The 27,182-nt window shown below is 43.5% G+C and overlaps 1 protein-coding gene across 1 annotated transcript; it reads right to left on the bottom strand.

Annotated features, from left to right (window-relative positions):
- On the bottom strand, positions 1-26,934 carry RDH10 (retinol dehydrogenase 10). The gene is made up of 6 exons (XM_004314016.3): positions 26,646-26,934; positions 24,773-25,008; positions 4,570-4,668; positions 3,218-3,363; positions 1,490-1,621; positions 1-1,383 (listed from the first exon to the last, which is right to left on the bottom strand). Exons 1-6 carry the CDS (start codon positions 26,932-26,934, stop codon positions 1,260-1,262), a joined length of 1,026 nt encoding a protein of 341 aa, XP_004314064.1. The 3' UTR covers positions 1-1,259.
- Positions 26,935-27,182: the final 248 nt, after the last annotated feature.

Raw genomic sequence — 27,182 nt, 5'->3', positions numbered from 1 at the left:
TAAGTTTTCTTTAAATTTAATCAGTCCTTTATAAAATTTCCCAATTAATTAGTAAAAGATGGCTTATTTTAATAGCCTAAAACATTGGTCACTATTTAAACAGGACATTCTAAAAAAAAAAAAAGCAATCACATAATAGTTTATAGTAATTTACAAGTGGATGGTATACATTTAGATACAGAGGTAGAAGTTCACTTTTACAACGTTTCACTAATACACATTTACCAAATTCAAGGCACAAAATAGTTTGCTTTACAAAAAAATACTGTAAAAATGTCATTTGCTGTTCTACAATGTGAATAAAACTTTCAAAAGAATCTTTACACCCTTCCATATGTACTCCACAGTATAAGATTTTTTCCCCCTTGCTAATCATAGTTGGCACAAAAATGGGGACGTTTTTAAATGCAGAAGTTCCCATTTTTAGAAACTGTTTCTTTGCAGAGCTGCTATGTATTCTAGATCAAAGTCCATCCAAAGAAATGAAACACAGCAACTTCCTGAGGAAAGGGCACTTTCTGTATGCAGCAAAATTCATAGGTAGAAAATGTATGATCTTTTTTTGGATCAATAGGTCTCCAGGGGAAGAGATACTCAAGGAAAGATCTCAGAGACTCATTTTAAAATTCGACCAACACTGTAGTCGTTATGACTTTAACAAAGAGACCTGATCACCTTTACTGTAACAATCAGACATCATCATCTACTTCCAATTGATAGAGATTTCAAAATGCCATTTTCAAAGAGCTGTACATACAAACACAATGAAAGAGCCACACAGGCTTTGCAAAACTGAAACTTCGAAAACATGAGAAAATATAGCACTATCAGTCCTTGAAGTTGCAAGGGTGTCGATTGGCTAGAGATTAATTACAAGAATTAATAAACTCTATGGGAATTAAGAAAAACCACACACATGAAACACACTGTCGTTATCATCTCGAGACTCCCTGCTCATTCAGAAAAAATAATGGTAGCCTGGAGACATCACACAGCGCTTGTCTAAAAGATAAAACTGGTTTTAGGGTTCTGCCGGAAAAGGACCCCACTGGCAACAGCTTAAGCTCATTTACGCTGATCACATTTTCCAAGCACTCTAGTCGGTTAATTTACACTTTATTTTTTTAAAAAGTTGATTTGAAAAAAAAAAAGTCAATGCGGATTTAGAATCCAGAGAGTATCAGTCATGCTGATGTGGGTCGGAATGAGATATCTTGATCGTCTTCTGGTAGAAGTGATATTCCATACAAAAAAGATCCTTAGATTCCGTTTTTTGCTTCGTTATTGTTTGTGGCTTGTTTTCTCTGAGCGATAAAGGGGTACATACACTTGTCCGCTCCTAGGAACCGATACATACACACAACTGCTTCGAAAGGGAGGATGCTGAAAAGGAAAAGTCACAGTGAGCCCCCGTGAGGCGTGGTGTGTTCCTTACGTTACGGGGCGGACTGGGGAAGACCTGCCGAGGAGGGAGCCCCCTCACACTTACCTCTTCATGAAAGTCACGATGTACATGAGGCGGGGGGTGCAGATCATGGGCTGGTCCGTGAGGATGGCCTTCATAGCCTGCTTCACGCAGTAATCGGGCTTCAGAGGGGGCAGGAAAGGCTCAATTTCTTTCCTGAGAGTTACAAATTCAAAAGACGAAATTAAGAATGAACACAAAATAGGGAAGACTGGAAATACACATCAAAACACGAAGGATGACGTTATCTGAGCAACAGAATTTGGAATTCGTTTTGTTTACTTCGTTGTGCTTTTTCTGTATTTTCTAAATTTTCCTACTATGCACACATTTTATTTGCATAGTCTGGAAAACAAGTTAAAAAAAAAGCAGAATTGGTCTGCTTTTCTGTAAAGTGAGAAAGTCGTGTTTTCAACATGCCTTGAAATGTATTTCAAATTACTTTTTTTTTTCTTTCAATTGAAAAAGGAGAGGGTGTCTGGCATAACAGACACTAAACCCAAACAAGATGCCAAACTTTTAAGTATTAAGTGTAGTTCAAATGATGGTGTGTAAACACCAACATAACCTTTCGGAGTGAAATATAAGTCAGCTGTGTGCTTTCCCGGGTGCCTGGAGAGGGAAAGCCGTGGCATTTTCTCCGGGGGTCTCTGAAATGAAGTGCACAGAGACACCCTACCTTCAGCTGAATTCATCCAGGCACCCACTGAAATAACTTAATACAATTTATTCTTTTGACTTTTCATCGTCCCCCCCCCCCCTCGCGCCCCTCCGCAGCGCTGGACACCTGCTGTGATGCTAAACAGGATGCTAAACAGTCTAAGCTCCTCAGACCCCCAGCGTCCGTCCGGTCCATCCGTAAGAGGCAAAAAGCAAAGCAACACACACCCCGCCCACACGCGGGAAAAGAGGCAGGGCTGAGTCCGTTCCTGGTCCAGACTTGGAGTCAGCCTGAGATGGAAATGACTCAAATCACCTCCACCTGCTCAGAGCGTGGCCAGGCTCAGGATGTGTCCATATCGGCCCTGACCCATGGGGAACTCGTTTGGTTCTCTCGCTTTGCCTGTCAGATTCGTCCAAGCAGAGATCTCACAGTCAGCATGTCTTTACAAGTGTCCTCTTGATGAGTCACGGCTTTGTTTACTCCGCTTAGCTCAAGTCAGATGTGACTTGACATGGCTATTCCCACACGCCTCCTCCCTCCAAAGTGTGGTGGTATTTCATTTCATGTTTAGAAAATCTCAACGTTTCTTCTCATTCTGTCAGAGTGAATCTAGCTACATACACTCTCTGCAAAAAGGAAGTTCCCAAACCTGGGGTGTCTCATTCAAGGGTCTTTTTGGAAGAAAGACCACCCTCTTCTATGGCAGTGACATTGTTTCGTATCCAAACCAAAGTCGCATTTATGTACTAACGTTAATATTAAAGAAAGAAAATCACTCCTAAAGAAGTAGCTTCTAAGGAAAATCCTGAGTATTTATTTGCTCCTTGAAGGTGCAGAGAAGCCGTTTCCTACTGATGCTCATAGGCTACCTTCTGTGAGCTAATACCAGTCCTTGCTTATCAATCGTACACGCCTCAACTTTACAGACCTTGACCAACGAAAGCTACAAGTGAGCTGCCAAACGACAGATACTGAAGTGCGAAGTGGGTTACGGCTGGAGATCTGACTGATTCCACATATTCTCCCAAGATGGAAAGAGGATTTGTTAGAACCGCTTCTTGTCAGTATTAAGGCGAGTCCTTACTGACCTGATTCGGCAGCCCCTGAACATGCCAGTGTCTACAAGGTAAGGGCAAACCAGCGTGGTTTTAATTCCATCCTTCTCCGCAGCCTTTAACTCATGGCTCAGGGATTCATGAAAACCCACGACTCCAAATTTACTGGCGCAGTAATCCTGAGGCAGAGGGGAAAGAGCAGAAATCCTCAGTACGTGTCCACATCCCTGACCCATCCCAAGCTGCCCTGGTCCCGTTACTCCGGTTACATGTTTGATATAAAAGGTTACAGGTGACTAAGCAAAGAAAAGGAGAGCATTTTAAAAGACAGATATCTGATGTGGTTTGGTGCAGAAATAATATTTTCAAAGTAACAGCAGAAACAGATGAACACTTTCTGCCACATCAACGAAGTATCAGGTTACTTTGGGGAAGTTACCACAAAGGACTCTATGAAAGCGAACGAGCTGGAGTTAAAAATGGAGAGAGGCTCGCTTTGAAGTGTCTGGAAAATTTACAAATGGTCTCTTGTTCAGTAAAGGAGACTGAAAAACCAGTTTGTTTAAATTAATGCTAGGAGAACAAAGGCGAGTTTAGCTGGGGTTATAAGCTGTTATGATCCCATTTTCTTTTTAGGGCCAAGTGAAAATGGAAATGATAACTCTACCTTGTAAAGTTAAACTAGAACTTAACCCAAGGACTCACGGTATAGGAAGAAAGTTCTTCTCCATTACCCAACTTTAAAATTAGGAATTGAAACGTAGAATGTAGAAGCTGTCTCTTCTGCATCCTTTTGCAAAGTTGCATGGGATGCTGTTTTCAGTTTTCCGCTACAGGCACCCGTGGGATGAACAGCACGCAGAGCAATATACGTACACACGCTTTGTAACTTGAATTTGGTGAAGAACAGGGTCTGATTAAGCCCAGTTCTACAGACTTAGGATGCAGACACCTGGCATCAGCCCTAAGCATCTCATCTGATGAGCTAACACAAGACAGCTCGCTTTTGGCAAGTGGACCAAAACAGAATGTCAACCTTTGGCCTCATTTATCTGTTCCCTGTGGCACTGCCACTGCCCTCCAGTTTCATCCTGACCCTGCACCTTCCCACTATTGTCAAGCACAACTGCTAATGAAAATGGGGCCATACTGAGGACGGGCCCACCCACTTCTGCTGCTGCTTTGTCAAACTAGTAGAAGTGACTTTATGGCAGAAGACGTAGAGCCACGTGGGTTGCTGGGGAGCATTCCACAGGCAGCACACAGGTAGCGTGCTTCCATGGCCTTTCAGGAACATGCGGGCAGCAGGTACCCTTCCTAGGACTTTGGTGTACTCTTCTCGAGATAAACCGACTGAAAGAAGGACATGCTTTATCATGACAAACCTCAACTCCAGCAGTACTGAACAATCCCAGGGAACTTGCAACGGTCACAATATGACCATGATTAATCTCCAGCATGGTAGGAAGAAAAGCCTTAGTGGTCTGAAAGAAAAGGAAGATTCAAGCTTTAGAACTGACGTTATGGGTTTCACCTAAAAAACAACAGCAACAAAAAACAAACAGAAACCCCACAAACCCAAGATCACGAAACAAAGTTTTACCCACACGTTACATTTCCCAATCTGTTTGAAAATATTTTACATTTATCAAAAAGAGAAGATCCTTTAGGCGTCTGGTTCACTTAGCACCGTATCATCGGCATGGCAGGCCTGTTATAAGCCGTGACCAACAAGACTGTAACACAAGAGCTTTCGGGGACAATGTCCAGAGATGAAAAGAAAGCCATTAGGAGAAGGCTCTTTATCACCTTTCAAGTGATAGTTATCTGCTAATCTAAACTACTCCCAGGTCAGAGATCTTTTCATGCTCTGACACTTCAGTGCAGCCTCTCATGGTCTGTGAGGGACCTCCCGCTTACCCACGAATAGAAGCCTCGTGTACTGTTTACCTCATGGCTGTGTCTACACAGCAACAGACCCATGAATGAAGAGATATTCCAGAAGCATCTTCCAGCATCCAAGCTGTATTATCCAAGTATGCTCACAGGAGGTAAAGTATTTTAGGTGTAAAAAAAGGAGGGTAAGGTACAGAATCATTTTAATGAAAAATGTGTCCTAACACTAACTCTGCTGTGACAATTTATAGCATTTGAATGACCACACTCCACTGTGGGGTATACTGGGGGGTGACTTCCCCACGGAGGCAGGTGACTGGCCACTCAGGGGGCAGAGCACGTGGCAGAAGCTCCAGGGCAGTGGACCCAAAAGGCGGCGTCGATTTCTCATTCACTGAACTTCTCTTTTCTCTCTAGCTTTCTTGCCTTCCAGATGCAAGGTTGTATTTTTTTTTTTAATTACTTCAAATTGCTTAACATGATCCATTAACTACTCCACCAGGCTCCCAACAGTTTTATAACCTGCTTCTTAAAAGAAAGCAGCAAAGAGCAATCTGTCCACTGCTGAGTTATAGCCCACTGCCAACACAGCTTCCCATGATTTATGAAGTTAAAGAAACCCAAACACTGACCAGTGGACTTAAAGGAGAGTTGCATTCCCTTCTCAGAGGATTTCCCGGCTAACAGATCGCTGAATTTTTGCATACATAGCTTATCTGTTTTGATAGCTTCTGCATGTGCAAGATCAAACAGTCATTCCATTAGTTTTGAAATTTTTCCATGTCCCAATCCATGATGCGTTCAGTTGCCAGATGAATCTTTGTGAAATACCCCAAGGTCTTCCCCAGTCTGACTCCTGATCATCACATAACCCCCTGGTCCCCACTTATATCCATGTGTCTGGGCCTCCTCACTGCTGTTACCTGTGTCACGCTTATTCTCACCTGTAAGGTTTTACCCATGATCTCAACTCTTCTCTGATAATCTACCCCGATGCCCTGCTATATAATTCAAAGTGTAATATTCATCACATATTTACATGGCCTCTCATGCTTTTCAAAGTGCTTTATGTTAATTATGTCACCAGAGTCTCTCAATAATTCTCTATCACAGGTAGTTATGGTATTAAGCCTTTATCGAATATTATCCTATTCACCTTGACTTTGTCCGTATTTCTTTAAGACATATAATCAGTATCATTCACTGTAACATATAATTATGTTCTGCGGTGCTTTGTTTTGTTTTGTCCTTTCAGTCTACAGCACCTGGAAACTTCAGGCTTTAGAGCTTATATATGGGGATAGAATTCCAATATAGTAACATCACAAGGAAGCTTATCTATTCCAATCTAAACTACAAAACACATCCTTAAGTAATCAGGCCTATAAGTCTTATTTTAGATATCTGATTATAATTAATTGTTCCTCAATTAGCTAAAAGGTATAAAATTTAGTCTTGACATTATCCAGAGACCACGTCTAAGTTTTAAAAGTTTGCTCTAGTCTTGAAAGACAGGGATAGATTTAGTATGAAGGTCTTATTTTTAAGTTAAGTAAGTAGAAGGACTCAAGAGTACATCCTAAGAAATTACACACAGTACAGAATACCAGTAGGAATTTTCTACTTGGTTACCTGACAAATCCGGATCGCTGACCGTGCTCGTTCCCAGCCTGTTTCCACACTAACTCTACCCGGTGGCCAGGCCTGACTAGAAACCCAGACACCCAGTGGGCGGGCTCTAATGACTTCTCCATGTTCGTGTTCCATGTTGGTGCCTGCAGGTGTTAAATGACTAATCCAGATCCCCAGCACATATGAAGGTAGGTGACAGAAGATTACCAAATTCCTCACTGTTTTGATTTTATTTTTTTAAGCCTTCATTGAATTTGTTACAATATTGCTGCTGTTTTATGTTTTGGTCTTTTGGCTGCAAGGCACATGGGATCTTAGCTCCCGGACCAGGGATCAAACCCGCACCCCCTGCATTGGAAGGCAAAGTCTCAACCACAGGACCGCCAGGGAAGTCCCTCCTCACTGTTTTTAAGTTTAATTTCTTGCAAAGTTCTGAAGCGGATTCATGTCCCCTCCTGATCTGGCAGAATTAGCTTATTCATTCAACAAGTATTTCCTGAACACCTACTACATGCAGGTCTTGTATTATGATCTGGCCAAGCGATGACAGGTAACATGGCAGCAGGTCTCATTCCCGTCTCTAAGCAGAATTTATCCTCACCAGCATGTAACTGTGTTACATCAGTACATCAAATATATAAGTTTTAGTTTATCCTTTACAAAAGCAGGGTGCTATAGCTACATATGCTAAAAACTGTGATTTGGGGGGCTTCCCTGGTGGTGCAGTGGTTGAGAGTCCGCCTGCCGATGCCGGGGACACGGGTTCATGCCCCGGTCCGGGAGGATCCCACATGCTGCGGAGCGGCGGGGCCCGTGAGCCATGGCCGCTGAGCCTGCGCATCCGGAGCCTGTCGTCCACAACGGGAGAGGCCGCAACAGTGAGAGGCCCGCGTACCGCAAAAAAAAAAAAGAAACAAAAAACAAAAAAACAAAAAAACCCTGTGATTTGGGCCTGCTTCCCTCCCTTCACCCCCCCACCAAAGTAGTTTGGAGGGACATTTAAGCTACTGGTTTTGCACTTAAAGGAAATAAGAAAAAAGAGAGAAACAAAAGAATCCAAATATAGCTATGTGGCTAAAGTCTTTTCCAACTGTGGGTTGTAAACATATTTTTTAGGGAAATAGGCTTCACTTTAAGCTGCTAGTAAAGTGTGGCACAGGTCTGTCTGTTTTAGTATGAAGCTTTCTTTTAAGAGGAAGGGGTTGATTTTTTTAAAAAAGGGCTGTGGCAGGTCAACACTTCTTATAAAATCTGTGCCTCCTGCCTCATCCGGGACCTTCTGTAGAAACAAAACCAGCGCGCCACTGTGCTTTCTACATGCCAAGACAAAGGTCTATGCTCTTTATTTAGAAAGGCTCACCACTTACACGTCTACTGCTACAGTTATTACAACTACTAGCAATGTCAGAAACACCAGACAAGGTGCTGGGGAAACTGGGAGGGGAGGAAAGCCATCCAAGGGCCGGGAGGCCTTGGGACCCAGACTGGTTGTCTTCCAAAGCTGGTGGCCACCACTCAGCTCCTACTGGATGCCGGGTGAAGGCAAGCCTGGGGGAAGAGCGTTCATACCGGGGACACTCAGGTTTCCTTTTAAACCCGAGCTTGCAGGGCTCAGGCTGGAGCCTGATCCATGTGACCGAGCACTGAGGCTGTTAATCATTTCCTTTGCTGCCTGAGTGGAGGCGAGCAATTACCGCCCGGGCCTTCTTTCCACAACCAAAGCCCTGCCTTGTGTCTGGGGCACATTACCAAATGAACTTTGATCAACACGAAGTCTAGTCCTTACGTTATGAGAAAAAGTGCTGTAAATGGGTGGTGAGAAAGCATCGCGCTCTCGGGAACTTTCCCGAGTAACCCGACGAGTTTTCTTTTCTAATTACTCTTGCCCTCAACAGTCTGGTGGGTGACATCTGAGCGAGCACAGCACAGTCTGTCCTTGACACCGTTTGGCAGCACAAAGAACTCTGGCGCTCTGTGATGAATTATTAATGTGCACAAATATTGTAGCACGTATGAAATGGGGACCAGCAAGAGGTGAAGTGCTAGTTGCCATGACACCAGTCAGTTCAAGCTCAGGTTCGTGATCTTTGTCTGAGACGCGTTAGAAGAACGAGCAAAGCTGCGGCACACACCCGAATGGCTTGAGTGTAAATTCACGCACGTGCTGCCGACAGTGAATCTGAGAGGGGCAGCTCCGCCGGACACCGGGACCGTTGTGTTCTCTTACTGTAAGGACGAATTATCCAGATCGGGAGTTACCAGCTGGCAAAGGGATGGCTAAAGGAAGTACATTTGATCAGTCACCAGAGTTAGCTGGTGCCAACAGTGGGTGGCAAGGTTAGCTAGATGTTTAGTCTAAGTCAGAGAACCGCACTCTGAGCTCTGTCCTCTTATTCAAATGTCTGAGACACAGGGGAGGACATCTAGATCGTCACGAGGAAAATGTGGTTGACTCTTGACCTGGGGGCGGGGGAGTCTCAGAGTCAGCAACCAATTTGTATGTTCAGTGAGACAATTTAGAATTGGAAGGGACCCAGGGATTATTTTATCTGCAAAAAAGAAAACTCTTTCAGTAATGGATCCTGGCTAAAAAGTATGCTGATAGACCTTTGATTACCTGTGATTAATTTTATCACAAGACCATATCCAATACCATAAGCTGCCAGGCTGACAGGGTTGCTAAGTGACTAAAAAGAAAAAAAAGAAAGGAAGGAAGGAAGGGATGAAGGAAGAGGATATTCAGACAGACACTGACATTCCTATGAAACATGCTTCACAAGTTTAATATCTCCATAGCTCCTCGGGGTTCCTCTTCAAAGCACTGGGCACTTTGAAAGATAACTGTAAAGGTCATATTTATAATATAAACAAGAACTTCTTAAACAGAAGTGTGACTGGACACAGACATGACATGTCATATCTTGAGAAATCTTTGAATGTTAGGTTTACGCCAAATTAACTCCCAACAGTTCCAACCCTCCAGATCCTTCTTGGTGCTCTTAATGACAGACTGCAACGCAGAGCCCGCAGCTGCACTGTCAGGACAAATTAACCTAAAGTTAAACAAAAGAGAACGTGAAGAAATGTGGTATCCGGCAAAGGCCGACTTTTGAAATTGCAAGATTGACGACACTTTAAAGGTATAGGTAAAACACTCAGAATGTTTTCCATATTTGCAAGCTATTCAAGGATAACGGATACTAAGGGAAAAGCAAAGCTAATTCCTCACAGTTAGGAAAAGGCCTCAAACTCTATTTTTGTGCATTGGCATGACTGTCCTGTGGTCAATTCAAGAAAAGGTATCTTTTTAAAAGAATCATTTTGAAGTGTTTCTCTCAGTTGAATGTCCAAGAAACAGAAAACTTTCATTTCTAAAGGGGACCAAAAATCATATTACAATGGGAAAAGGCTTAACACCATGAGCACATGTACAGTACAGTTTTCTGATGTATTTATGTTTAAGGATTTTCAGAGTCTCCAAATAGCAGCAATATATATGATCTGGAAAAAATACGATCAAGGCTCCATTGAACAAAGAACGTTTAACTGGACATCCCTATGGTACCCCTCCAAATGGTTCAGCGACTCTCCTCGGTGTTTTGCTGTTTCCGCCTGCCGCTGTGAGACTAACTTATCTTTGTCGGGATCACAGAGGAACATACTGCTTATTTACAAGACTAAAATGACATCTGGTGGCACTCTTCTATGAAAATTCAGTCACTTCTCCTGGAAAACGATGATTCAAGAGTACAAACTATTGAAGGTGCTGAAAATACAGGGAACTGGGCTTAAAAGGCGATTTAATAGGGTTAATCATTAGTGTGCTCAAAGATTAAAGAAAGGGTGACATACTCCCAAGCTAATCTGGGAAAGGAACCCATGGCTAAGTATTCTTAATCCAGTAGATTTACAGGTATCTGCTTCATCAACGTACTGAGCACCAAACTCCAGAAACTTCACTTTGACCACAGAAAGTGTAACTTGACATTTTTCATTACAAAACTGTCTTCAACTAGGGAGTAAAACCCAAATCTGTATTTGTTAGCAATAAACTGACTTTAAATACTTTCGTTGCAGTTGACAGCACAAATTCTGAAATTCATGTAATTCGATGACAGCTTTTTTTTTTTTCTTTCCTATGTGGGTGTGTTTGTAGAGACAAGAAAGGTCTCCAGACAAATTGTGCAACAGAGCCCCAAGGTACTGAAACCTGGAACGACTCTCAGACTTAAAATGTTCATGAAAATCTCTACCTGCTGGACACAAAATGTTCTCTCTTTAGCTATAGAGAAGAATTTGTCATAAACGTCAAATTCATATCAATGTTACATCTACTGTCCTTTTTGTTATTATTTTGAGGCCACAGGGATTGGTTTAACATTTAGGGGCATCAGCAGTTAATACTTAACACACATGCACGAGTACACGCCTACAGTTGCCCTGCAACCAAGGAGCTGATAAAAGAGCGAGGCTTTTCAAATGAACACCTAGATGATGACGCCATTAGTTATTCAGCAAAAATAAATGCTTCATTAACTTGCCTTCCCACTGTTAAAACATGGGATGAATCTACCCCAAGGCAGCAACTCAGATATCAACACTCCCTGACACTTCAGAGTTCCCTGTGCAGAAATACCAGGAAGGAGGGGACTTAAAACTCAATCTGTCTGGAAAGTACACTGGCCTTCAGGGTCCAGAAACCACATGGTCCTGACTGTCAATCACTTAACCTTCCTCGTTACTTGACCTCTCTTGGCTTAACTCATTTGTGAGACAAAAAGGAGATCTCCGAGGTTTCTCAGCTCAAAAATGTTACGACAGCTTATATCGAATAATTCGTTCTTTCTTACCACGTGTTCGATACACAAGTCGTAACACAGAGGTATTAGCTGCCTAAGACTTTCATAAATGACTCAATAAGGTATCAACTCCATTAGTGCAGTTGCCGGCATCTGGTGAGCAGTAAAAATATCTATTCATTCAACACTTATATGTTGTCATGGCTGTGCCTTTTCAAATAATGCAATGTGAATCCATGCCTCTTACATGTTAAAAAACACTACAATCATCGTTTTTCTGTCTTTTACTTGAGTCCATGGAAGCTCGATGTTTTTAAAAGGAACGATGAATGCTGCACACTGGTTCTGAAAGGCTGCTTTCCCTGACCCTCCCCCTGGCTGAGTCCTAGATGATCAAAGGAGTGTTCCCCAAGCCCCTGACCCGATTTAGTAACTCTTTACAGAATAGTGAAAATAGCCCACAAAATTGCAGCCAAATAGCCTGCTAAACAACAGGTTGTCATTAATCCCTCTGCTTTGCTCCGAACTCAAATCACATCGCCGAAACTGTAATGAAAACAGACCTTCCACAGGGCAGAGGCTTCGGTTCTGCTCGAGTGACTGGCAACTACTTCCATGAGGCATAACCACGTGCATGTGAGCTCAGCCCCTGCTTAGGCCATCTGAAGTGGCAGGACCCAGCCCGCGCCCAACCCAAAGGCCACAGCCCAGCAAGGCCGCCGTGATCCCCTTCCGTCACCCTTCGTATTTCATCCGTGCAAAGGGTTCAAATTCTTCTCTGCTTTCCAGGGTGCTTACTGTGGAGGCTTTATAGAAAATTACATCTTTACCTAAACTCCAGATACATAAAATCAAGAGGTTACTCCTGAAAACTCACTTTATTCTTAGGCACGCACTGTAACAACTTAGAACTTACTCACTGTGTAAGGGGGTCTATGAGATACCTGTATTGTGCTAGGCATTGTTAAAAAAACAAAACAAACAAACAAAAACTTTGCAAACCTCTTAAAGACACTTAAGGATTGTAAAAAGCCACCTTTTCTAGAAATCAGTTCTCAAACGATGCTACACACTGGAATTATCCGGGGGAGGTGTTCCTTCTGAGGCCCAGGCATACCCGGGAGGGAATCTGGCCGCGGAAGGCAACACTCCCCAGGTGACTTGACTATGCAGCCACGTTTGAGAGCCAGTGTTCTAGAAGAGGGCATCTCAGCCTCAGCCCCATGGACATTTTGTGCTGGGTAATTTTCCATTGTGGGGACTGTCCTGTGCGTTGTACAGTGTTTAGCAGCATCCCCAGACTCTACCCACTAGATGCCAGGAATAACCCCACCAGTTCTGACAAGGGGAAATGTCTTCAGATGTGGCCAAATGCCCCTGAGGGGAAAAGAGCCCCATGAGAACCACTCTTTAGAAGGAACGTGAACATTAGCAAATCAAGTTCCATATAGTCCCGTGATGATTTTTTCTAAGCTCTAAGTCTCATATCGTAATGACATTTTCTAGCTTTGCAAGACATTCTAGGCTTAAAAAAATTTCACGTCTTAAATATGGGCTCAAAAGCCCATTGTAGTTTACATGCCAATACCTTCAAACCACCACTCTACCACTAAATTCAGAAATACCACTGAAGGGAGATAATGCTGACAGTCTGCAGGGGCTAGGAGCAGAGAAGCGGGGTGCACGAGAGGCAAGGTCTCTGCCCTCCTGCAACCTATTTCCAGACAGCTGTTTGGTCCTGGGCAGGAAGAACATATCTCTTCAGTGCATAGCCTTGACTCTGTACCGTGATGTTTATGGCTTTGGAAACTCCATCCTGGGCACAGCAACCAAGGGGGATAGTGAGCAAGAGAGCACCTGGGCTCCTCCTTTAACAATGGCCTGGAACCCAAATAAAAAAACAAAAACACCACCTAGACAAGGAGGACCCTAGAGTGCATGGTGTAGTATTTTCCTAGTCTACAAAATCCCTAAAGGGCTAATTAGCTCAGGGAATAAAATAAAATTAAAAAAAAAGCAGAGAATATTGAGAAAGTGGGAAGGGAAATATGTGCTCAAGAGCCATTCCTCCTCACACTTTGATGTGCACAAGAATTACCTGGGATCTGAATCAAATGCAGACTCTGATCCAGTAGGTCTGGGAGAGGAGAGGGCCTGAGAGCTTGCTTTTCTAACATGCAGCCTGATGGGGTGATGCTGTTGCTGCCATTCTGGACCGCAGGCTGAGCCTAAGGTTGTAGCCTGAGCCAGGTCACGTCTACGCTAAACCTCAAGTGGCTTCAGATCAATTTCTCCTAGAAATTCAGCAAGTAAAGGCAGACTAACTTCTCTGCCCTCTATCCTACCTGTGTTCTCTGAACCACAGTATTTATTAGGGGTTGAGAGGCCCCATTCTCCACTTCCCACATCCTTTCCCCAGTAATGTTTATCAGACAAATGCCAGTTCAAATTGATGCCAAGATCCCTGGGAGCTTTGTATGGGCAACTATGGGAGTTTACAGACTGACTGTATGTATATTTGCCTTGGATCCATTTTTAGCACTAGCAAGCCCCTCTGCTGTGGTTTGAATGTTTGTGTCCCTCCAAAATTCATGTTGAAACCTAATGCCCAATGTGGTGTTGTTAGGTCAGGAGGCTGGAGCCCTCATGAGTGGGATAAGTGCCCTTATAAAAGAGACCCCAGAGAGATCCCTCACCCCCTTCCACCGTGTGAGGTTACAGCAAAGACGGCTGTCTACTAACCAGGGAGTTGGTCCTCACCAGACACCACATCTCCCGGAGCCTTGACCTTCGACTTTCAGCCTCCAGAACTGTGAGCAATAAATTCCTGTAGTTTATAAGCCACTCAGTCCATGGTAATCTGCTAGAGCTGCCCAAATGGACTAAGACACCCCTGACCCCATTAGAACAAGCTCTCAAAAAGAGACCTAGAAGATTTCAAAATCCTTCCCCCTTACTCACAGAGGCTTTGAGGGCTTAGCTTTCAAGACACGGAATTTAGACCCTTTTAGCCTCAGCATTTATTTACCTTTTAAATTTTCCACATTTACCTTTCTGAAGCTTTCACGCTTTGGTAAGCCTGTGAGAAAACCCTACCTAGGAAAAAGTTACCCCTTTAAAAGTCAGACACTTGGGCCACAAGTTTGGACACCATCAGCTGGCCAAAACTGCACAATTTTGAGAATCCATGATTAGCATTTCCAAAGCAAATCTCACACAGTTACCTGGAATTCTGCTCTCAAAAGAATATTATGTAACAGAATAAAGGTTTTATATTTTCCAGGAGATAAGCTTAAAACAAACAAAAGTCTAAACTAAAACCACACTGTTATTGCCATTTCAGTTCCAAGTATTTATAGAACTTTGTTCAGCCAGTCTTTGTAGAAGAGCCCTTTTTATTCATTACTTTTTATGTCTGTCCTGTCAATGTTGACATGCAAACTAGGAAGAGAAGGAAGCTGAGTGACCAAGGATACACCACACTCTTGCCAATGCAGTAACCATCTCAGACACAGACCATGGAAAATTACAGAAAAGGGAGAGAAGAACACATGAATTGGGCTTTGGTAATAAAATTCTAGTGTGGTATTGGGTCTTTAGAATTTTACATGTTTGTCTAATTTATGAAGCAAACTTTCCGGGGATATTAAGCTAGAGTTAATTAGTCATTGCTAAACTAACCATGCTAATAAAAAAAAAAAATCAACATTTGAAGGTGGATTCTTACATTATACCACAGGGCACAAGCATAAGTGACTCCTAGGAGAATCTACCAGGAGCTTTGAACATGTAGCCCAGATAAGTATTTGTAGAGCTTCTAAACTAAGTCCTAGGCTGAGGGTCTGGGTCCTAGCTTCTTCCTTCCCCAGTGGTGACCTTAGGCAAGTCCCATAACCTCTCTCGGTTTGTTTCCTCATCCATAAAAATGGGGATATTGTCTCTACTTAATTCAGAGTTGCCGTGAGGAGCAAATGAGAGAGAAGTGTTTATGAAAGGGCTTTGTAAAATTTAAGTGCTATGTAAAAGTAGAGTAAACGTACCCAAGGCTAATTAAGCATATATTTATAGGCAGGCTATTTGGGTGAGAAGTGCTATCTATTTTTGGTTATGTCGTTTCTTCAAGTTCCTGCAATTCCCGGTTCTTACTATGTACGGCTCGCAAGCCTCCCTGCCCTCCACGTAGTGTCAGACCACACTTCCGGCAAAAACCCAGGACCTGACCACTAGAAGCAGCCTCACAAACACAGGGCTAACAGCCGCTTCAGCTGCCTGCCCCCTTCCTCCGGAATCCTGGGAGATGCTGGGAAACAACCGACACTTTCCAGTAACACCACTTCTCGAATCCTTTTCTTTAGTTCTACTGGGGTCAGAAAATCAACGCTTAAAAAATACAAGTTACACTGCTTGACGGAGAAGAGTCCAGCAAATGTAAAAATACTAAAAGTTAGTACAGAACTATTTAAAAATAATTTATTACACCTGATGTTTCTCTTTCCCAAGAGATTGTAGAACTATCCCCATTAAAAAAAAAAAAAAATCCTTGAGAAATCAGCAGGGGGCAGTATGTTAATTACAATTTGCAGGTGGGAAAAAAATTCAGGCTTTGAATTTTAAGTTGCACTTGTCCTCAAAATACCCATGTGCTTACATAAGTTACACCACAAATATTTTCCCAGTTACACTGATTTGGAAGTGTTATTTTGAGCCCCATTGTTTAGAATAACACTAAGATGCTGAACCGTGTTAATATTCAGAAATTCCAGTACTAAGCCATTTGAAGGAAAGGCAAGAAATTCACATTTTTATGCAAGCAGCAAATGAGAAACACTGTGGTTTCCCCAAACCCCCAAAACGCCAATGTTCACGATGTTAACACCGTTGTCACCTTTCACACATCTTTGCGCGATCTTTGAAAGTTTCACAGACCAAGTCACGTTGTGTTTCCGAATGTGAATTCACTGTAAGTGGCTTGTCAGTTGGGCTCATTTGACAGCACTCAAGGTTGCAGCAGTAATTGCCCTTCCTTGTTAAATATTCTAGCAGCACTTGCTGCGGTGTTGAAAGTTTTATCATCATTATGAGAGGATATTCTTTTTTTTTCCCTGTGGTTCACTTAATTTTAGCTTCAGAGCATTTAGGAAAATGGTCCCTGACAGGTGTGAACTTGAGTTTTGAGGGAATTGACAAATAAAGTAAAAAAGAAAAAGAAACTCAAGAACGGGCCACGCTGGGTAAGAGCAAGTAAGAGATGTTGGCATCCTTCTGTTGGAAGGCACGCCTGCCAGTGCTGTGATGGTATAAGCCTGCGTAAACCCAGAGGTCCAGGTGATGGGAAGCGGTTGGCCATGTGTGTCAGGGTAAATGAGATTAGGTCCTAAGGCCGTACTCTGACAACCTCTAAACAATGGTGTCTGAACAGGGTTAGGTCAGCTGTATGCTTTATCTGTCTACCATATATTTTCAAAGAATGAAGTAAAGGACTCCATCCTCCAAGTTATTTTCTGGTTATGCTTACAAGGGGTCTCCGCCTAAAAGGAGTTTTTAGCTCAGTAAATAGAACTATAAGAAGGGGTTAGTTCTTTGAATAGCTAACTACGATAGTAACTTCTGAGATAAGAAATCAACTAATTAAACCAAGAGAGATTCACACATTTTAATCTGATTCCTAGAGTAACAGGCTCAAAACATTGGATTTAACCCATTCAGTTGAGGCAGGGAATAGGTCCCTGTTTCCTAAGGACTATCAGTTTGTCATACTCCAAAGATCAACGACAAAAGGCCCTTTATCTTGGGACAATTACTGGCTGTGTGCGGAAGGAAATAAGATACAAATCCACCCTGCCAGCACACCCCCTAGTGGAATTTCAGCATAGTACAACTTGGGGGTCCAAAACCATCCCGGGGATTTAGGACTTCACACAGGCTCGAGCGCACTTTTCCAAGTGCAGTGTCTGTAGCTGCGCCAAGGTCAGGAGCTTCCTTCCCTGAGCGCTCCAACACAAGCTAGCAAACCGCACACGTCCCCTCTGCATCCAGCCACGCAGGCAGACAGTGGGGTTAGACAGAGGCAACTTGCCTACTTATCTTAATTGAAATAGGCTTTAATTTTAGTTTCTGAAAGAACTACAACAGAAATTTTAGATGAATCTGCTATTAATATTCCTCAACTCAAGAAAAAAACCTAAATAAAAAGGGGTTTCCTACTTTAAAAAAATCATTCCACCTTCCCAGTGAGGTTATTAAACTGCTTGGAAAGTGTTTTCTGATTGTCACATCTTAGGTATGTTCAAGTTACTCAAGTCAATTCACTAGAATTTGCCAAAGATCTTGAAAAATCTGAAAAATGGTTAGGGTAAAAACAAACGAAAAGAAAGAGAATAAGTTGAGAATGTGAGCAGTGAAGCATTTAACCGTAGGGTCTGTAGCCCTCCTGGGGCCGCAGTGACCCGATCACGCATCGGATCCAGTGGCTGAGGGCTCTACCGGGCATTCTCCACTCAGTCTTTCTGAAACAGCTGTCCCAGCAGGGTTAGCCTTAGCGCAGACTAACGGATGCTTCCACTTTGACGTGCCGTATAGATTAATTTCTACCTGGGCAGACACTGGATAAAGCCCTGGATGTAGAAATAATGAGGGAGAAAAGAATACCAAGTTTGCTTCCAGGAATCTAGATAAACAGCACATAATCAAACAAGAGAGGTCCATTCCCTGAACCAGGAACTTGACACTATTCTACAAGGACTGCCCCCTTAGTATATAAAGACACTATGAAGTCAACGTGAAAAGATTTTGAATGTATTCGCTTTTCTTTCTCAGGAGTAGTGATACATTTTGTCTGAACTATTCAACTTTTGTCTCCCCAGTAAGACAGGACCCAAATGGCAGAAGAGCTGAGTGTGCCGGGCCCCTTCAGGCCCAGCGTGGTGTCCAGCCTGCCTGGTGTTTACAGTCTGCCAGGGGGTGTAATAGGTGATGAGCTTGGAAGGCAGGTGGAAAGCAGCGCTGGAAGGCCTAAGCTGCCATGCTCACAAGCCTGGACTTCACGCTGTGGACAATATGGTCACACAGGGCTTGGGGTAGGTTCTAGTCAGCATCATCTTTAAGCAGGCATCTAACAAACTCAAGTCTGCTTAGATCACCCTGGGTTGGAGAGCAAAGGCTGGAAACTGGAGAGAAGTTCAGAGATTCTTTGTAGAGGCCAGGCAAGAGGTGAAAGAAGCACGGAGGAGGAGGCGGGAACGGAAAGGAGGGGATCAAAGTACATGATAGCAACAGATCAGTCAGGATTTGGTGACCCATGAATGTGTGCGGGATGGAGAATTAAAGACACTGCTGATGTTTCCAAGCCTGGTACTGGCCACACCAGGGAGTTCAAGAAGGGGCGAAGAGGAATTCGTTCAGTTTTGAGGCTTGCTGGTTTTAGGGAATGCGTGGAAGAGCTGAGACAGTTGTATGAACTTGGGAACTCTTAGAAATCACAGTTGAAGCCACCGAAGTAAACAGATTACTCAACTAGAGGTGCACAATGAGAAGAGGTCTGCGCGTGCCGTACTAAACCACCATCGTATCTCGGAGGTAGGGAGGCTAAGAGGATTGGGAAGACAGGAAGAGAAGCAGGAGAAAGGGGGCTTATCATGGAAGCTAGAGCACCAGCGTTTCAAAGAGATGGTCAACAGGCTCACGTTCTGTAGAAAGGTCACGTCACACATTGGATGTGGCCATTAAGCAAGCCCCTGCTATTTTTTCATATGACACTGGTTACTTAGCAATATTTTCTAAACAACTCAGATAACCGGACACAGATTACAACATTTATCAAAGGTGTGGGGAAGATTTTTATAGGATGGTTCCCTGCTCACACCAGTTATGTAAAGTGACAGTTTATCATGTCATAGATGTTTATTTCTAGTAGCCCTAGATTTGGGTCCAGCATGTAATATATCAAATATAGAAACTTAAAGCTCAGTGAGCATGTGATCTTATTTTACGTTAGGAAAGAAGGCTGTGAAATGACCCTGATAGGTATAGAGCTCCAAGTATCCACGCAGTTGCTATCTAAAGAGATGTTTTACTCGGTTTTTAACTGTGACCGTGAGAATTAATAAGATAAAGTATGCTGACCCTATGTCAATTTACAGTTTGGTTCAAGACACAAAAAGTTTATTTCTGAAGCTCAAACATTTGATTTTTATGCATGTGAATTCATTTAATAACAAAAGCCAGCTCTAGTACAGACTTGAAAATACACCACGAATTTCAAGTTTTTAGTAGGGAAAACAATACTCCATAGAATTCTTAATATTATGCTTCGGAGTAGGAAGTATCAGTCAAATAATTTTATAAGAATAGAAAGGTTTTTTTTTTTAAATTCTAAATCTAAGAAGCCTTGACCACAACTAGATTTCTCTAACCAGAGATCAGAGGAATATAGTATTTGAGATTAAAAACCAGTAAATCACGTAAGAACTTAAGCATTAATGATTAGGGACCATTCATGAGATATTAGGTACAACCACAGCACTAATGTCTTTAAGTGCTACATTACTCAGATCTAGCTGGTGGGCTTTTACTTTTCCTGGATGGATTTTAACTAAATAGACTTTAGACACTTGGATATAGATAAATGCCTAATTCAGTAATTAGTATTTTAAAACTGTGAAACCTTTTAAGTTAAGTGGTCTATTAATTAACTACCAATTATCTTGTCTGACTATCATATCAATAGAAGTAAATTACCGACTAGCGATTTGACAGATTTAGTCCTTTCCTTTACCATGCAAAACTTCTTCAGAACATAAAAGGCCTGGAGTTAAATGCTTTTGCTTCCCCCTTTTGGTTAATCGGGGATCAATTTGCTGCTCTCGTATAAATGCCAAGTGCAGCTCTTTGGTCAAAAAGGATCTACAGATAAACTTTGTCTTTTAGAAATGGCAAGCAATGATTTTTTTTTTTTTTAAGATTCCTCTTAAAAAACAACAAATGAAGCAATACTTAATGTTTTGGGCGAAACATGTTTGCAGTTGCTATATAGAGGCCAACTCTCCATATTTCAAAGGACACTAGAGAGGCATTTTCAAGCTTTTGCATCTCACCCAGGTACAGAGAGAACCTGAGTGGACTGTTTCTCTGGCTTATGCCAACATTCAAGTGCACTGTACTGTACACATTCTCACGTTCTTGTCCTAACTGCGAATGTTGCACAACAGATTATGCTGATTAGAACCTACCTCAAATCTATCACTTCTTGACTGGTGACCAAGGGAAGGTTCCTAGGAGAGCTGCCGGTGATAGAACACTGGATGGTAAAGTATCACAGCAGACTGGGGGGCTGTGCAGAATAATGCCAAGTACTGCAAAAGCTTCTAACGTGTATGCAAATAGGTTCGAGGTTAAGAAGCAAGGAAAGAACTGCAGCAGGAATCCTCTCCTTGAGGCTCGGCCACTGGCAAATATGAATGACTGCCATATAGTCAAATTGAGCTGATTCAGATTTGCCTTCTCAAAGTCGCTAGCCTCGCACCAATGAGCAGAGTCAATATACTACAGTAAAAAGCAAGCTTACAGGTAGGGCAGGGACAATGGAAAAGTTGTGGAGGGAAACAAAAGGAGACAGACACAATAACGAATGTGAGACAGCCTCACTTTGAGATCCCGTCAATCTTATGCAGCTTGAATTAGTCCAACATAAGGCTTACCCTTTGAAACTTCAGAAGCCAGACCCATGTGAGCATTCTCTGAATAGGTTACCTTCTAAATATTTAAGCGGAAGCTTAGCCTGTACTATCAAACATTTACTGAGTGACTAGGAGTAGAGTTTTGTTCCTGGCAGGGGAAAACAAACAGACGGCCATAACAAACTGCCTACAGCCAGCTTGCCATCTACTTGGGGATCTCAGGGCACAACGAATCAGAAGTTACACCAAAGAGCACATACTATGCGCAGAGGATGGGGGAGACAACAAACACTGCGAGAGATCAAGGGAAAGAAGAGGCAAGTCATTGAACGGCAGCTTCGCCAGAAAACAACGGGTTGCACAAGATGGTCTCTGAGGATCCCTGCGGCTCTGATAAGCAAAAATGCCAGAAAAGGGCTGGAGTGGGGATGGAGGTTACATGAAGAACTTGAGCCAGGCCTCAAAAGATATGCGGAGCGGAGAAGTGGGCCTTCCAGGCTGGGGGAGTGGCACGAGGCATGGTTCAAAGGAGGAGCCCGCATAGCTCTTCAGTGAACGTCCGCATGGTTTCTAGTTCGCTGCCTATGACTTTACCTCTGGGTCAGGATCAACACGCTCTTTATTATGTTATGAACACAGACACCAACCGCTACTTAAAAGGCTGGTTAAAGATGATCTGCTCAAATGATGAACAAGTCTTTGCTCAGCTGATCCACTCTTTAAAATGTATGGGGCAACTTCTTTTCCCCACCCAGATGCAGCAAAAAGACATGCTGGTTATTTTTTCTGGAAGGGAAAAAGCACATGCCAATACATCTGGGAACAGTTACCGTGAACATTTTCACCTAAGGGGACTACTGGAAGGGAAACTGAATTCAGGTGGTAACTTGTACCACTTAAACCTCGCCCCTCAAAACACACAAAATAAATCACTATAAAATTATAGTAAGTCTTCTTTTAAATTTTGGTTGCTAGAGCTCTTCTTAAAAGGTCTGTAAGTCTTGGCAAGAAGCCAGAAATTCCAACTCTAAAATGAATTTTTTGACTCAATTTAGAAAATAAATTCTTAAGTTTAGATGCTTAGGGGAAAAACAGCTGGAGAATTCAGGAGCCTCCCAGATTTTAATATGAAGTGACGTCATTACTGTCAAAGCTTCCAAGAACTCTCTAAATTGATGTTAAGAGACGTTAAGCAACATCTCTAAGCAAAGTAAGGACTCTGAGAAGGTGGTATGTTCCTCCTTGGTATAGAGATTCAGGTCCACAGTAGTTTATTTCGTTGGAAATTTGATTTAATTTTCTACTTCGAAGTATATCAACTGATGTGCATCTTCAAAGCGAAAGCAATGGATTTTCTATGCTTAATACACTCTAATTAGCTCTCTTTTTATAGGATGTCTAGCAAAAAGAAGCTTCTTTTCTCTTACAAGTACCTAACTGCTTGTAAGAGCAATTGTATGGAGTTTCTTTAAAAATCTCGTTATGTTTGGGACTTCCCTGGTGGCACAGTGGTTAAGAATCCACCTGCCAATGCAGGGGACACAGGTTTGATCCCAGGTCCAGGAAGATCCCACATGCTGAGGAGCAACTAGGCCCGTGTGCCACAACCACTGAGCTTGCACTCTAGAGCCCACGAGCCACAACTACTGAGCCCACGTGCCACAACTACTGAAGCCCACGCACCTAGAGCCCGCGCTCCGCAACAAGAGAACCACGATAAGAAGCCCACGCACCGCAACAAAGAGAGTAGCCCGCCACTCGCCGCAACTAGAGAAAGCCCGCTCGCAGCAACGAAGACCTAATGCAGCCAAAAATAAATTAAAAGAAAAAAATCTGGTTATGTTTGAAATTGTACAATTCAGCAAAATATTCATGCAGAGAAGGTAGGCAAGATGGTTAAACTTCAGAGTATTTTGTGTAGGTAAAAGTTCATATTTTGGAAACCATACATCATCTCAGTCAAAGGTTATTGGAAAAAAACAATCCTGGTGTTGGTGGTTCATAACTAGCTGACCGACGGCTGGATATCTGTTTAAGGATGACAACGTGACTGAAATCAGCTGGTGTTTCTCTGGCAGCCTCATCCTTACCAGGCTTTAAATATGAAAACTACAGTCTACTTGCAATTTATGTGCATCTTTTATTTCAAGTGGTGGCTGTTTGTTTTACTCAGAATTATAAACACACAAGATTCTTGATACACTGTATTGCCAAGTTTATTCTGTTGTGCTGGCTTTTACTCACCTGATCCACTCCTTTGTCACTTGCCGCCTGTTCCTGTGGACCCCACGGCAGCAAGGACTTATATTCAGTTCCCCACCCCCGGTGCACACACACACAAGCACACTCAAAGCCCTCCAAACTGTATTTGGTAACCTCCTATGCGTTTAAAACATAGATATGAGTTAGCTCATGTCATTTAAATGTTCATTTCTAGAGCTCTGGAAATGAATTAAATAAAGCTCACGTTTAAAAATACAACATTAAAATAAGCTTCTTCCAGGGGCAGAGAAATGGTTTAATGTTCAAGGAGCAACATTTGAATAAGTACTTCTATAGCTAGATTAAGTTTTTAAAACAGTTGCTAAAAAATTAATGAGGTTTAATGTGACCTATTTAGGAGAAACAGTTCTTTGTTGTGTTCTGTTAGAAGGCTAAGCCGCCTATGGGAGAGAAAAAAAAAGAAAAACAACAAACCTATTTCCTTACCCTTTCTTTATTGGATCCTACCTGCCTACAAAAGAAAAGGAGAAATACTATGGGGGAAGAAAAGCAGAAAGTGGGTCAAGAGTGTACAGTTATAGGGGAGAACTTCACACCTACCATTACTGAAGATAAATGTAGTTGCAAAACTGGGGTTAGTTTTGCCCCCAGAGCAGAAGGCCCTCCCCTCTCATCTATTTAGATGATGTAATAGCTCTGATGATTAAAAGCCGACATGGTGCATGTCCCCAGTTTGCCAGGTCTCACAACACCCCTGCCCTCTACATAGGGACTCTGTGGTCCTATCAGGGTGACTTCTGTTCTCCAAAGAGACGCATCCTCTAAGCTGAGAAAGTGCTGAGATATACCCCAACAGGACAATGTCACAGACCCTGGGGACAGTCAATGGATGGTAAAGGAACTGCCAGGGTGGCCTGACCACTCCCATGGGACCACAAATGCTGATCTCAGAATCCCTGGCACTTTCTAAAATGTGGCTGAGCAGTAATTTGGAAGCCTAAACTCTGACTTTAGGAATTCATAAGAACAACCAAAGTTTTACAAACTCAACAGAAAGTAAAATAAACAAACCCAGGGTTTTATGCTCCCTCTTGTTATTTTTATGGCAATCTTCCAAACTAGTTCAAAATGTTCAGTCCTCTACTCTCTCCAGAAATACTGAATTGGAGGGGAAAAAAAAAAAGAAAACAACGATTTAATAGTAACCGGCATACGTTGTAATTCACCGGGGGAGGAGTGAAGTGGAAGTAAGCTTTGTGGTGAAAGAGTGCAGGTGGCTTTCAGGCTGGTCCCGAAGTCTCACTCCCTCCCAGCCTTCCTGCTGAGTAGGGCCCAGTAATAAAAACAAGCATGTTTATATTTACCCAGAAGTGTGCGTGGCAATTGACCATCATGGTTCTCTCAATGAGCTCATCAGGACATTCCAGAAGGTGATGCCCAGAGACCACGCCAGCATTATTGACCAGGACTGAGACCTCGCCAACCTCCTTGCGGACCCTCTCCGCTGTCAGGTAGACATTCTCTCTCTTTCCCACATCACAGGTGTAGGTAAAAACCTGCAGGTTACAGTGGGGCAGAATTTCTTCCTCACCATTCCCAGCTGTCCTCAGAAGTCCAGATGAAGAAAAAAAAATGGAACAGAGAAGGGATGGGGGGAGGGGGTGCAAAACATGAGTCACGTGGCCATCAGTAGGACAAAGATCACACAAAACAAAAATCACTACAGTGAGCTTCAAATTTCTAACACCGTAAGCCTTGCCAATGACGGAGCTTACAGCTGCCTTCCTCCCCCAAAAGTCTTTGGGAATTACAGCAATTTACTGGATAACTCTGCTTAGGGGAAAATCATGTAATTGTGACAAGCCCAATACAAGTCAGACCTCATGGGATCGGCTTCCCGGAGCTAAAGACACCTGGAATGAACTGATCTCAGCCCAGAGAGTAACACCCCCTCCTCCCAAACACATGCACTACACACTCCTCTTTTTGGGGGAACAGTGGCCAGAAACAGCTCTTACTCTTTAGTATGTGCACCCTCAAAATGGAAACTCATCTCAAGGTTCACAAATCAAAATTGTAATTAATGATCTGAATTCATCCAAAGCCAAGAAATCAACCAAGTTTCTGATAAAAAAGTGGGACTCACACTGGTTTGGTCTAACTGGAGTAGCTGAACTCCCCAAAGAAGCATTCTTATATAAACCAAGTTTACAGGTAAATATGCAATTTTACCATATAAGAACTCAATTTAAAAACCAAAAAAAACCTTCCCTGGAAAACGACTGTTCCCTTTTAGGTTTAGGCAGGGAGCACAAAAATCTCTATTTGCTACCCTCTTACCAATGGTGAAAACATACTAGTTTTCTGACCTAAAAGGCAAGTGCCAATAATTTTGGTGACAAATGATCAACATGGGGGAGGAGTGGTGCCCAAGTTAATCTTCCAGATATAGTTCAATGTTTTCCCTGGAAACGAAAAAATTGTCAAAAATGCAAGAGCCATTACCAAATCTCCCAGACCCAAACTTATGGTCAATTATGGTCTCCGCTTTGGCTTTAAAAAAAAACCCTCAGATTCAGGTTAGTTAATAAATATCCAGAAATGCAGATTTCCTAAGGTTATCAAAAACATGGAATGAATTTTACAATAGGGCTTGAATCCTTCAAGCGTTTTCCCTTAAGAGAGGAGGTTACCTTTCAATCAGGCTGAGTATGTAACTAAAGTACTGACTTGTCTCTGGTGAAACAATGTTAATTATTTTCCCGTGGCTAAAGTTATAGTGAAATCATCAATGCTGCCCTAGTCTCAGCGGTTCAGACCGCAGTAACATATACACATGCATCAGTAGAGTCTGAGAACAACTTCCCAAAGACACTAGTTTCCCGTTCGCAAACGAGACTGAGACATTTCTTTAGGATTCAAACCGGTGGTAACAAGTTCCCTCGCCTTCCTTAGCCTCCGAGGGCTTGGGAAACCCCACAGTCGTGCTCCAAGGGACAGGACCTCCGTTAAGACAAGGCTTTGGCGCACTTTCTCCCTCCTAATACAGAGGTGATCGTGTTCCTTTATTAGGGGACAAATTCTACTCGCAGAGGACCGGGCTGGGGTGGGGGTGGGGGGTTCTCTTCCTCGAGAGCAGGGTTGACCGTGACAGTGGGGTTTCGGGGCCCTCCAGGGTAGGGCGCGGGGGTGGTAAGAGGCTTGACCCAACAATGCTCGGGTGCAGGTCCCAGTTACCTTGCAGCGCCGCGGCGTCCGCCGCCTCCAGGTCGCGGTAGATGTGGCGCACCATGCCCGCCGTCTCCTCGTTGCTCTGAGTGTTGATGTCCCAGAGCACCAGCAGGGCCCGGCGCCGGGCGAACTCGAGCGCGAAGAGGCGGCCCAGGCCGCTGCCGGCGCCCGTAATGAGGCACACCTGGCCAGCCACGCTCTTTTCCTTGGGCCGCACCAGCCAGCGCGCCGCGGCCAGCACGAACGCCCAGAGCACTTTAAAAGTGACCACGAAGAACTCCACCACGATGTTCATCGCGACGTCCGGGGCCCCGCACGAGCCCAGCGCCCGCGTCCGCGCCCACCCCGCGCCCCGCAGCCCCCGAGATGCCCGGGGGCGCTTGTCAGAGCTGCTGGGACCAGAAGGCTGCGCCCCGCGCCCGCCCCCGAGGTGCCCGCCGGGATGGAGTGCGCAGCGCCGCTCCCCGCTTGCGCGGGGCCACTCCCGCCCGGGCTCGGCGCGGTGGCCCCGGGCTGTGCCCGCCGCGGCAGCCGCCCGGCTCG

The sequence above is a fragment of the Tursiops truncatus genome, chromosome 17 (assembly GCF_011762595.2).
Source record: "Tursiops truncatus isolate mTurTru1 chromosome 17, mTurTru1.mat.Y, whole genome shotgun sequence".
In the NCBI taxonomy this organism is placed as follows: Eukaryota; Metazoa; Chordata; class Mammalia; order Artiodactyla; family Delphinidae; genus Tursiops; species Tursiops truncatus.
This window is presented reverse-complemented; position numbering and strand designations above follow the sequence as displayed.

Coding starts and splice junctions, on each gene's coding strand:
- RDH10 (XM_004314016.3), bottom strand. CDS start 26,934: ATGAACATCGTGGTGGAGTTCTTCGTGGTCACTTTTAAAGTGCTCTGG. Junction 3,364..4,569: donor TCAGTACTGCTGGAGTTGAG/GTTTGTCATGAT, acceptor CCTCTGCCTCAG/GATTACTGCGCCAGTAAATT. Junction 1,384..1,489: donor ATCGTGACTTTCATGAAGAG/GTAAGTGTGAGG, acceptor TTTCCTTTTCAG/CATCCTCCCTTTCGAAGCAG.